Here is a 13,187-nt window from a genome sequence, read left to right as displayed (position 1 = left end):
CAATGTTCAGGCAGCCCAAAGTAGTCTCCTGGAAAAGGAAAGCGAGGAAAAGGGCTGGGACTAGTTTCTTTTACACATATAAAAAAATGTCTGATAAATTTTCTGCCCTTCAGGCCTTATCTCTAAGCTTCGTTCCAGCTCTGTAGTCCAATGACTCTGTGATCCATTATTGGCTGTAGGTATATGATGACGCAGGGGCAAAAGGCCACAGAAGTGCAACTGTACCTCAAAACGCATCCAAGAATAGAGAAGAATGAACCTGACTCCTCAGATTTCATCTTATTTACTGCCGTCCGACACATGAGTATTCCACAGTTTTTTGTAGGTTGCTTCCGTAACTGTCTCTTCCAAACTGCAGTTGTAGCATATTCAGGAAACATGGATGTCTCTCAGAGAGTTGTGTTTCATCATCATTTTGAGATCTCAGGCTGAATCATCCTGACCCTATTCATTATTTTTTTCTGTGAAGGACAGGATCTGACTAAAAGTTTAGAAACTATGCATTAGTCACTATTATCATTTCCCCAGGAAATTCTATTTCTTTGGAGGCAGGTTACAGAAAAAGTTGCTTGTTTTGTGTAAATTTCAGTGCTTTTCACTTTCATGATTTTTCTTCAGTCAAAAATAATTTTACTTTCCATTCTTGAAAGAATAGTAGTAAGTGATTAAGCTCTATAGGAGTTGGCCACCTGTTCTTAAAATTCTGTTTGGTTTTGGTCGTTCTAGGTCAATTGCATATACCCTCTCAATGAATGTTTCAGGACTATCAACACATGTATATCATGAAGAAACTGCTTGCTTATGCAAAGCTTAGTGGCCAGGCTCCAGAATACAGTTATTTTCTCAGAAGACAGGAGACCATGAGTGATGTAGAGAAAGGTCCTAGGAACAGGGTGACAGAACCCCAGAATGTCTGCCTGGAAATTCAGAGGGTATCAAGCTGGTGAGACATCCAAGCTTCACAGAGCTGGGGGCAGCTGGGGAGTAGAAGGGGAGGAATTTGCTTAAAAGTGTCAAGTTCCAGGTATGTTAAGGTTAGATACATGTCCTCTGCTCCTACTTAAACCAAACACTTCCATGTCACACTTTGTCCCTGGTTGTCCAGTGGGAGTGAAGTGGCAGAACAGCAGAGTTAAGACCACACCTTGGATAAGAGCCAACGGAGACTGAATTCCTTCTGGGACTGTAGGATTATCTTTTCAATGGTAGACCCCACAAAAAGAAAAGTGCGCTTCTCCCTGCCTCCCCCAAGGCCCAGGAAAAGCAAAGTAAGTGTCCACAATGAAAAAAAAAATCTATACATATACCCAGAGTTTCTCCTTTTATTTGCAAAGCAGTAAACCAAATCCCTGTGTGAACATATATATCCATTATACTGTAGTATTGTGTACGCCGTTTCCCCCTCAAACAGGACTTTAGGTTTGGCCACTTTTTCTGATTTAAGCCAAATATTAGTTTCATCTATGTGAACACATGATGGCAACAAACCTATGTATCACTTTAAATTGTTTTCTCCACCTAAAGGAAATGGTAGAGAGAAAGGGGAAGGGAGAAATAGAGATGTAACAAAACCCGTTCCTCCATCCTCATCCTCAACCCACAGCATACTCGGAGGTCAGTGCCTGAGCCAGTCCTAACAGTGAACTTGGGCTGTTCAAGAAACGTCTCCATTTAGCTCTCTATAAGTAAGGATGGCACCCTCAGTGTGCTTCAGAGGAAACAGTGAATTCAACCCAAGTGTCCTAAAAGAAGATGAAGTTACTTGAAATGCTGAACTTTAAAACAAGGAGTAGCCAAGGTTCAGGCATGTTCTCACCTGAGCTCGCGGGAACTGTGGGTACTGTGTGAAGTCTGTACACTGGCTTTAGCCACAGAAGAGAACCACAGTAGCCACGGGTGAGCTGAGGGCCTTTTGCTGACTGATTGGAATCCCAAGAACAGTCAGAGGCAGAAAAGATCTACCTCTCCCCACTGCATGTTTGCACAAACCATGGTATCTCTTTTCTGATCCAAATTTCCAAAGGCTTCTCTGAAAACTACAGATAACCCTTCTTGTGGACTGTTTTAAAATATATTTATCTTTATGTATCTGAACAACAGCCATAGGTGTGCCTCTTCTCTACAGACTTTTCTTTCTCACTCACATACACACATAAACATAAATGCACACAGAGTCCGGGTGGTAGGCCAATCACACCAAAAATAAATACTCTCACCTCTCTAAATTACTTATAGAACTAATCTTATTTTTGAAATATGTTAATAAATAATCTAAACGGGAGAGGGAGTTGAAGTGTTTTCTTCGTTTTACTTATGTTGATGGATAGCCACAAAGCATAATCATTCTATTTACAAAAAAAAAAAAAACCTCTGAAACCTAAAAAAGCCCCCCAAAACCAAATACCCTCTGTAAATATAATTTTTAAATGATGAGTAAGCTACTGTACCATCGGCCCCATTTGGTTATGTACATCACGTTAGTCACTCAGCAGTAGCTATTCCATGAATTCCTCATGGGTAGTGCAACCAGTTAAAAAGTGTATAAAACATTATACATATAAAAACTCTCACATCCTTTGGATGTTTGCAGTTCATCATAACTTTGTGGTTACCTTTCCGCAATATAAATTAAAAAAAATTACACACGCACACACACACACAGACACGCAGACTCATGTACAGAAACCCTTCCATCCAGGCATACACCATCCAGGGTGTAGTGCATGGGACTGAATTCCGTGAGGCACGAAGGGAGTGGTCCCATCCTCAGGGCAGTCCATCATCTTCAAGGCTTAATGCCACTCGCTGGGGGAGACAGAGCAAAGAAATCATCATTAGACCCACTGGAGCTATTTATAGGATCACAAGGTACCAGAAATTCTATTACTTTATAGGCAGTAGCTCACATACTCTTCAAGAAGCTACCTCAGAAGACACGTTTGTCTTATTTATTTTACAGATGAGAAAACTGAGACTCAACGAGCTTAAACAGCATTTGTCCTGGATCATATAGCAAGCGGGTGAACTCAATTTGAACCCAGATCTGTATGAATCCAGAGCTATAGCTTTTTTCATTATTCTGTTCTGCCTCTGTAAAGAGGAAGGCTGTGGAGATCTAAACTTTCTCCATCCTCCCTTACAGGATTTTAGGTTTGCTCAACTTCAGTGGGTTAGCTTTGGCAAATGTTTAATCCCAGGCCATTAGCTACTTGTCTCTAGCATGCTAGTCACAATCAGGAAGGTAACTGGCTGCACCCCTCCCAACTAATTATCCAGAATTGGAAGGCAGTGGAGATCAATTAAGTTTAATCCCTCTTTCCCTCTCCCCAACTTTCTAGTCATTAGATACTAGACTAACCTCTGCCACAAATGGCTGACCACCCACTAACCCTTGAGCCAGTCTATTCCATTGTGGACAGTGGACTTAAATTCTTTCCTATATTGTCATGAAATCTGCTTCTTTATATCTTCCGACGTTCCCCGATTCTCTCTCTTAGACTCAGAGAGTTCTACACAGACAACCCTTGAAATTTTCAGTGTTTGTGTTCCCTTCCCTTCCTTCTGAGTGTTTTCTTCTCCAGGCTACACATCTAGCTTCCCCAGCCTGGTCCCGATATAATGCTGTGTCCCACTCTTCCATTTCCTGGATACCCTCCTTCGGATAGACCCCATTGTTTCAAGATCTTTCTCATCGCTGTATGAATTTGAGCTAGCCACTTCACCCCTCTGAGCCTCGGTTTCATCATGTTAAATGGGAGTACTAATAGGACCTACCTTATAGGGTTGTTGGGAAATCACATGGGATTATGAGTGTAGAGTGCTTAATGTAGTACCTAACACACATGGGGTCCAGAGTATTCTAAATCAACCTAACCAGCATAAGATAGAACCAGACTGGCATTTTCCGTCTCTGAACATTCTATAAACAATAAAAAGTAACTCCACTGCCTTTCAAATCATCTTTGGATTATTTGTGGTTTTGCATGAATGTCACGGCCTTGCTCCACTAGACTATCTTTTTCTAGTCTGTGACCCTCCCACTCCCCTCAAGATAGATCTCTAGGCCAAAGTCAGGTCCCAGCAGTGATGGTGGAGCTACCTGAGAAGGGGACAGGGGAGAGAACAGGCTGTTGAGAATACTGATTTCCACAGCTTCAAGGCCATATACCCTGAGAAACAGTGGAAAGAGCATGGGCTTTTGTGTACATACAGATAGGAGTTTCAATCCTGGTTCTACCACTTCCTAGTTGTGATCCTAGGTAAGTTATTCAATCTCTCTGAGTCTCAGTTTCCTCATCTGCAAAATGGGGCTAACAATATCAAGTATATAGGTTCCTGTAAAGACTAAACAAGAAAATACATGTAAAACACTGAGTAGCGTCTGATACACAGTAGGTTCTTACTAAATGTCAATTTCCTCACTCTCCTACTCTATTTCTCTGCAGTTGGCAGGAGCTTAATTCTTCAGGCCTTAGATTCATCAGGAATAGCTCCTCCTGAGTGGTTGTTTCCTTCTGTGGAAACAATGACACTTTACATGTGCAGAGCGCTTTATAACTCACAAAGCACTCTCACATGTGCTATCTCACTTGAACTTTATAAACTTAGGCAGCAGAGAGAATGGGGGTTATTATTCCCATTTTACAAATAAAAGTAATCAGAAAGAAGGGACTGAGATCACAGAGCTGTGGAATAGTGAAACTGGGAGTCATCTCCACTCTAAGCTCAACATTTCTTCCACTGTGCCCCCTCTGATCTTTAAAAATTGCTTAAGCAACTGTCTGCTTGGATTGGCCAAGGTTAAGGATCCTCAAGGCCATCTGCTAACGCTCCTCACTTGCTTGACCTCATTTCCCACGTCTCCCCTTCACGAACAATTAGCTTCAGCAGCAATTCTGTCTGTCCTGCCCCGTACTCAGTCATTTCTTCCACATGCCATTTCCTTGGTCTGCAACTAACCCATCTTTCATCTTTGCCCCGACACCCAACTCACAGTTTGCAGCCTTCTAGAACCAGAAAGCCTTCTAGGATTGACTGCACCTGCCTGGTTCATGCCCTCGCTCATCAGCCCCTCAGACTCAGAGTGGCACTGCCCTACCTTGCACTTGACGACAGGCAGCTCGGAAAGAGGGTTCTTCGGGAGTTGGTGCAGCTGTGACCTTGGTTCCCCCGGCAAGACAAAAAGCTCCTTGAGGGCAGGGGCTGGGTCTTCCATTTCTCTGGTCTCCCCAAGACAGGGCTCTGCCCACAGTGGGTGATCAAAGCTGCTGATCGCCTGACAGGGGGATGGACTGGATGACCCATGAGGTCACACCCAGCCCCGACTCCGCTATACAGCCATGACATCTGCTCCAGCCACTTTGTGGTCCTTGATCCCCCAACAAGCCATGCCCTGTCGTGCCTCTCAGCCTTTGCACATGCTTCTTTCTGGAATGCCACTTTCCTCCTTCTCTACGTGGAAGCCTGCTATGAATCTTCCAAGGACACAGTTCTTCTGTCACCTTTGTTGATGTTTCCATAGCACTGGTTCAACAAATACTTACTGGGAGCCAAATATGCTGTGCTAGGCACCAGGGAAACATTAATCAGACAATCCTGCCCTCAAGGAGCTCACGTTCTAGCGGGGAGACCAATGAGTAAAAAGACAAGTAGACTATAGTGTGACAGGTGCTGTGATGGAGAGAGGTGGTGAGAGAACAGAGAAACCAGGGAAAGCTTCCTAGAAGAGGGGACCCCTGAGCTTCCACCATGGCACTCAGCACACAGCTGTTCAATAGCCAACTAACTCCCCCACCAGCTCCCTGGGAGCAAGTACATCCCTTCTTTACTTTTGAACACTTGGTATCTTATGTGGTACTTGGCACATAACTGGTATACATTGTTCACTGAAATGAATGCATTTGAACTGAATGGCCACAGTTGCCTTTCTAGGCCAAAGGTTCTGAAAACGTATTCAGCACAAAGACAGGCCTCTTTCCTCCAGGAAGAGCCTCTAGGTACAAGGTGGTCCTGATACCCTTCTATCCCAACCACCTACCCCAGCATTCCTGTGTCCCCAGGGCCTAGAACAGTGCCTGGCACATGGTAGGTTCTTGATAAATGTCTGAAGGAGGGAAGGAGGGAGGGAGGGAGGGAAAGAAGGAAGGAAAGGAGGGAAGGAGGGAGAGAAGGGAGGAAGGGATGGAAGGAAGAAGGGAGGAAAGGAAGGAAGGAATTCTTCCAGCAAGGAACACTTACTGCTGGATAGACATGGCCAATCTGAGCAGCCCTCCCTATGTGGAGCTCATCCTCATCCTCTTCTTCTGTCGTTTTCCTGTATACAGGGTTGTCGAAATTCATGCTTTTGGTGTTCTTCCGCTTCCAGTTTCTCCAGATCAGGTAGCCACTCATGCACAGCAGGGCTATAACCACTGGAGGAAGAGACACGTTACAGTGGATCTCCAGCAGGCTCCAGCCCGTTGCCCAGACATCAGTGCATTTCTCGCCACCTCTCCAGCTTGGCTGCCCCTTGTTCCCAGGCTCTGTTTCTGCATACTCTTTTTCTGCTGCTGGGAAGCCCTTCTCCTAGCTCTTTGTTCATTAACTACTCATCCTTCAAGATCCAGCTCAAATGTGAAGTCTTTCTCAACCTCTCATGGTACAGTCAGTTGTTCCCTCGCACGTGTTCCCAGACCACAGTGTTGTACTTTATATATGTGTACCCCCAACTAGACTGAGCTCTTTGAAGGCAGGGACCGTGCCTTCTTTCTCTCACTGTGCCCAGTGCCCAGTAGCGAGTAGGTGCTCAGTAACATGCTGAGTGAGTGAGTGAATTTCTTCACCACACTCTTGCCCTAATACTGCTACTTCCCTGGATTTCTCTAAGAAACCATTCTCTCCCAAAATTGGAGGGTGGAGGGTGGGGTGCTTCTTTCCAAAGCTGGGGCTCTGCAAGAAGAGGAGCATCTCTAGAAGGGAACACAGCAGGGAAACACAGGTTCTGAGTTAAAATAAATGGATATATTAATGTGTAAAGGAGGAAGTTCTCAGATAGAGCCGGGAGAAAATGGGGCAAGCAGCTTCACAAGATAGTAAGCAGTCACCGTGAGCATTCAAGTGGAGGCTGGGTGATAGCTGTCTAGGATGCTACAGAGGGGGTTTCTACAATATTTTGGTAAGATTATAATAATCAATAATAACTGATATACATAAAGATAAGAACAGGGCAAGGATGTCTGTTATCGCTGCTATATTTGTTGTCCCAGAGATCTAGCTATGCAGTGAGACCAAATAAAGAATTGAAGGGCACACATGGGAAAGGGAGAAATCAAACTGTCATTAACAGATATTGTATGCTTGGAAAATCTTAGAAAAGCAGATGAAAAACCATTAGAAATGATTTTAGTTCATCAAGAATCAACAGAAAAAAATCAATAGCTTTCTTATTAATCAGCAATAACCAATCAGAAAATGGATGGAATAAGAAAATATTCGTAATAGCCCAACAAGAAACTATAAAATACTTGGGATAACCCAATAAGGAATGTGCAAGTCCTATGTGACCTATACAATTCTACTGAAGGCCATAAAAGAAGGCTCAGATAAATAGAGAGGTATGTCATGTTCCTCGATGGGAAGGTTCAACGTTGTAAAAATGTAAATTCTCCCCGCATCAATTTATATACCCAAGGCATAAGATGCCATCATAAGTTTTATAGAATTAACAAGATGATTCTAAAGTTCACTTAGAAGAGAAATTGAATAAAAATAGCTAAGAAAATGTTCCAAGAATAATAATACCCTATTAGACATTAAAACATATCATAAAGTTGTGTTTCGAGTATATAGGAATAGTATATAGGGATTGGTGGAGAATAAACAGCCTAAAAGCAGATCAAAGTACGTATAGGCATATAGTTTACAATAAGATGACAATTCAAGTCAGAAGGAAAAGATGGACTATTCAGTAATGGTCTTGTGAAAACTAGACAAGCATGTTGAAAAAAATACTTAAATCTCTAACACTTGCTGCATTCTAAATGCCAAATGGACTAATAATCGAATACTAAAACATGCTTAAAATAGTAGAAAAATATAGAGAGAGATATTTTAATAATTTAGAATGAGGCAGACCTTCCTAAGCAAGACACAAAGTCCAGAAGTCATAATGTAGGAGATTAACAGATCTGATACTTAAACATTTTTAATTCATGCATGGCAAAAGAGACCATAAACAAATTCTAAAAATCAAGTGGCAGGATGGGAGAAATGATTTGTAACATATATTACAAAGGTTTAACATTAATTATGTATAAATATTTCTACAAATAAGTAAGAATAAGACAAGGAACCAATAGAAAAATAAGAAGAGACTGTGAATAGGCAATTCATAAAGGATGAAATGTAACTGGCCAATACGCTTGTGAAAAGATACTCTGCCTCCCAGGGAAATATCAGGGAAAGAATATTCCTCTTTCAGCCCTCAGATAAGCAGAAATTTAAAATAATGATTCTATTAGGGCAGGTTACATCAGGGAAACAGCATACACATGCCCTTCTGTGGAGCAGAGTATGGCAGGAGAGGAGTTGATTTCTCTTTCACTAAACAATGCTGAGTATTTTCCACTCTACTCAAAATGAGCCTGGAATAGTCTCACCATCACCTTTACTAATAAAGCCTTTCAAGGCCAATTCAAATGCCACCTTCTTTAGAAGTGCCACTCCCTCTCCTCCACAGAGCATCGGGTCTCTATTACAGCACCTTATAATATGTAGTAACACCTCTCTTGTATCACCTTTTTTATCATTAAGTCTTACTAAAAACTGAAAGCTCTTTTTTTTTTTTTTTGTCGTATGCGGGTCTCTCACAGTTGCGGCCTCTTCCGTTGCGGAATACAGGCTCTGAACGCGCAAGCTCAGCGGCCATGGCTCACAGGCGCAGCCGCTCCGCGGCATGATGGGACCTTCCCGGACCGGGGCACGAACCTGTGTCCCCTGCATCGGCAGGCGGACTCTCAACCACTGTGCCACCAGGGAAGCCCAAAACTGAAAGCTCTTAAAGTCTTTTCTTTTTTTCTTCCCTGGATCCTTGGCGCCTCGCACAGTCCCTTGGATGGTGTTGAAGTTTTTAAAACATTCACTCGCTAACTCACCACCATATTGGGGATTCTTAGGATAAAAGGGCCAAGTCCTTATCCTTGAGGTACTACACATGGGCAAGTAAGGGAGATAAAACAACGAATGGACAATCGCAATTCAAAGATCCGACCAAGAGAAGAGACTGGTATGAGAGACAGGATGTGCAGGATACTAAGTGAATATCAGGGTAAGAGAGAATGAATCAGCCCACGTGGCTCTCTGTGAGGTTTAACCAAATGTTATATTCTGGCCACATTCCAAACCCACCCCACTCCCGCCCTCCCATGCCATCCCCATTCCTGGCTTTGCCCATGTTGTCTTCACCTGCTTGGGTTGCTCTAGGAACTCTCCCCTGTCCACTTCCCTCCTCTCCCAATTCCAAGATAAGTGCCTCAGCACTTCTACTGAACTGCACACGGCTTCATTTTAGGACTTACCACGTCAGAATCAAATTATCTGTGTCTCTCCAACAAGTCTATAAACTTTTGGAGGACAAGAACCATGTCTTACTTATTTTTAATCACCTTCCCTCCCCTTATCACAGAATCTGGTACATCACAGCTACTTGATAAATGTTTGTTGAAAACGAAACAGAAAGCAAGCAAGGTGGCACGATCTATTAAAGGAATGGCAAGCAGCTCTATGAATTTTTGTTAATGTATGTTTTTTCTACTCATTAATTCGACAAATACTTTATTTCGTCCCCTGTGCCAGACACTGCTAAGAGCTGGGGAGAGTGGCGAGCAAGAGAGACACCAGACCTGTCCCCGTGGAGCCTACAGTTCGGCTTCACACGGCTGGTGTGTAGAGCATCCGTGACGGGTAGTGGGGGAAATATGTGGATAGCTGTCTGGGGCCAGGTCCTGAAGAGCCTGGTGTGCCAAGCTAAGAAACCAAACGAAATCAGGACTGGGAGGTGCGCAGGAAGGCGGCCAGGGCAGAAAAAGTCAGAGAGAGAGGTCCGTGTGCTCAGCGCTCTGTCCTTCCAGTGCTTTTACCCAGACCCTGGGCAGGGTCTCTCTCTTCTCACCAGTGACTTGGGGCCACACTCACCCATAGGCACGATGATCCCAATGACAGCAGCAGTGACTGTTGAGCCCATCTTGCCACTTTCATTCCCATCTGCAAAACACAAGCGTTAGCAGAACGATGCTCCATCACTGTGAGTCCCAAGTCCTTGCTGGCCTCAAGCAGTAAAAACTACCCAACTGCTTCTTGCCCCCGTTCCAGAATGATGATCCCGGCTACTGCTTAATAATTTAGTCTTTCCAGATCTTATCAGGACAGAGGTCATCTCCATTTCACAGATGAGGAAATTGAGTCTTCTTGGGGTTTGGGGGACCCACAGAGAAGTGGCAGAGCTGGGATTCAAACCCAGGATTTGTGACCTAAATCCCTTACCCTTTCCACAGTATTTGGGTGGTGGGAAGCTCGGGGCTGAGCCCTTAGGTCTTTATGTTGCTGACTACCTGGGGCAATTGCCTTTTTCAGCCAGTATCTGTTGTTTTGTCTCTCTTATTTCTGTCTGTCCATCTGCATCATCAGTGTTTTTTTTTTTTTTAAATAAATTTATTTATTTATTTTTATTTTTGGCTGTGTTGGGTCTTTGTTTCTGTGCGAGGGCTTTCTCTAGTTGTGGCAAGCGGGGGCCACTCTTCATCACGATGCGTGGGCCTCTCACTATCGCGGCCTCTCTTGTTGCGGAGCACAGGCTCCAGACGCACAGGCTCAGTAGTTGTGGCTCGTGGGCCCAGTTGCTCCGTGGCATGTGGGATCTTCCCAGACCAGGGCTCGAACCCGTGTCCCCTGCATTAGCAGGCAGACTCTCAACCACTGCGCCACCAGGGAAGCCCGTACTATATATTTTTAAAAGTAGGTTGTGCCATCTTTTCCACTCTCTTACACTCATCTTCAGTATAACATCTGTACAGAACTTTTTAGTTTAAAAAGCAGTTTTCCCTTGGATCCTCATGACAGCCCTCTGAGGTTTGGAGAGGAGCTATCATTTGCTCCAAGAGAGGAGATGATTGTCTCCTGGCAACGGCGCAAATGCTATCCTCTCAGTGTGTCTGTTTCTCCAAGTTACTCCAAGGGAACCTAATTATTAAGGGGAGAAAAGACCTGCACTGCTTACAAAGTTTACTGTGGAAATGCCGTTCTCTTCTCCCTCCGGGTCCCAAGCATACACAGGACAGTGATATTAAAGCCTAGAGCGTGATGAAGCCAGTGGGGAGACTCCCTGGTTGGAGGCTCAGCCCAAGTGAAAGGAACTGGACTTCACACGCGACCCACCTGCCTCTCCAAACTTCAGGGTAAGCGCTCAACTCTGAAAGCGCTGCTGCTGGCAAGATGGGCCTGATTATTAAGGTGCTACCACGCTGCTTAGTTTCTGGGCCATGTGCATATGGGAAAAAATTTAAAAGATAGTTTATCCTCTTAAATGAACTCCCCCAGCAGGTAACTCAATTTAAAAGGTATTTGCTGGTTAATGAGATAGAACATTTCTAGCAGTGACAATTACTGCTCCCGATGATTTAATAAGTGGTGAACTTAATTATTTTCATCCCAGGGTTTGCAGAGAGGCACTAACAGACCATAGTTATGGATATCACTATATGGGGAACCTACCGAGAGTGCTGAGAACTGAGACCAGGGCATTTGAAACTTCCAAATCTGAGGGATGCTCCCTCATACATGTCAGTAACGTGTGACACAGACACACTATCAGAGTCAGCAGAGGCTGTGTGCATGAGCACTTCTGTTTACACGGATGCCTCTGTCTCTCGTGGCAACCTTGCGAAGCAGGTAGGGGAAGGGTTATTATTACCCTACTTTGTAGATGAGGAAACTGAGGCTCAGAGATAGGAGGTAGCTTCCCTCGAGACCCTCTATAAGGTAGGAGCACCTATGACTCCTAAATTGCGGGTTGGCACTCTTCCTCCCGCTGCTTCCTCCTTGTAGACAGCCAACATTTAGCTCTGCTATGACCACTTCTTCCCACAGATCCCCCGATCCTGGCTTCCCTAGGACCCTCCCACGTCATGAAAGAAGGCAGAACTCATTTCCTTACAGTGCTGGGAGTGGTTGCTGGTTGCAGGGCTTGGGGTAGACGGGTTGATGCTGGGAGCCCTGGGGACACTAACTGAGCCTGGGACCGCTGCTGCCAGGCTTGGTGTCTCTGTGCTGTGGTTCTGGTAGCCGGGGCTGTGGACGGTGGTCCCAGGGGCTCTGGTGGTGTCGGCTACTGTCCTCGTTGTGGTGGAGGCTAACGTTGTAGTTGAGGTAGACTGAGGTGCTGCGGGGGAAATATCATGAAGGTCACTGGACAAAGAATTTTGCTGTTTTAGTGCCTAAATTATTGCCTCGATGAAGTATACTTATGAACTCATCCTCATGGCTCAGCTCAAACTCCTTCCCTAATCCTACTGAATGGGCTATGATTTTTACTTTAGCTGAATGCCAAGCATCTTGTCTGTGTTTATACTGCATTTCGGTTTGATAAAGATGAGTCATTAGGACAATGCTATAGAATCAGGTGTGGGCAAGACCATGATAAAAGACTGGGAGGAGTGGAAATTATATAAATCTAGAAGGAGTTTGCATGTATACTGGTACACTACTAGGTTCAAATTCTCACTCCACTTTAAACAATTTAACCTGGAAATGATGAATGCTGCAGCAGACTTATGCTCAAACAAAAGGCCTCGTGCCTCCATTGAGACTGGAGGATGGATGTACATGTATATGGTTGAAGTATTAACTGACTGTTAGTCCCAATCATATCACAAAAGGGCTGCTAGATAGTGTGTTAAGTTCTGGGTGAGAAACAGGCAAGATCACAGTCACCTGCATATAAATAGTAATCAAAGCCATGGGGATCAAGGTTTCTTAATTTGAGGCCTTCAGGGGATTCCTGATCCCCCTGAAACTGAATTTAACATGTTGTATGTGTATGTGCATTTTTCTCGGGAGTGAGAAGACAAAGCCTTGGAGGGACCCTATGGGACACCAGCATTCAAGGTCGGTACAGAAGAGGAGCCTGCAAAGGGCAACAAGTAGCCAGAGAAGAT

At 44.3% G+C, this 13,187-nt stretch overlaps 1 protein-coding gene across 24 annotated transcripts in view; it reads right to left on the bottom strand.

Annotated features, from left to right (window-relative positions):
* Positions 1–1,304: 1,304 nt before the first annotated feature.
* LRP8 (LDL receptor related protein 8) overlaps positions 1,305–13,187 on the bottom strand; it is a 77,726-nt gene continuing 65,843 nt past the window's right edge. For 21 of the 24 annotated variants that reach the window (XM_033866367.2, XM_033866381.2, XM_033866412.2 and 18 more), the window contains 5 exons: positions 12,188–12,412; positions 10,171–10,239; positions 6,238–6,410; positions 5,099–5,275; positions 1,305–2,805 (listed from right to left, as the gene is read on the bottom strand). In XM_033866367.2, the coding sequence (XP_033722258.1) occupies positions 2,767–2,805; positions 5,099–5,275; positions 6,238–6,410; positions 10,171–10,239; positions 12,188–12,412 (683 nt within the window). In that variant the 3' untranslated portion in view covers positions 1,305–2,766. The remainder of the gene's footprint in view (positions 2,806–5,098; positions 5,276–6,237; positions 6,411–10,170; positions 10,240–12,187; positions 12,413–13,187) is intronic. The other 3 variants (XM_033866420.2, XM_033866457.2, XM_073789600.1) reach the window with 1 other exon arrangement.

Source organism: Tursiops truncatus, chromosome 1, assembly GCF_011762595.2.
Source record: "Tursiops truncatus isolate mTurTru1 chromosome 1, mTurTru1.mat.Y, whole genome shotgun sequence".
Lineage (NCBI taxonomy): Eukaryota > Metazoa > Chordata > Mammalia > Artiodactyla > Delphinidae > Tursiops > Tursiops truncatus.
Note: the sequence above shows the minus strand (reverse complement) of the source record. Positions and strands in the feature narration are given on the sequence as shown.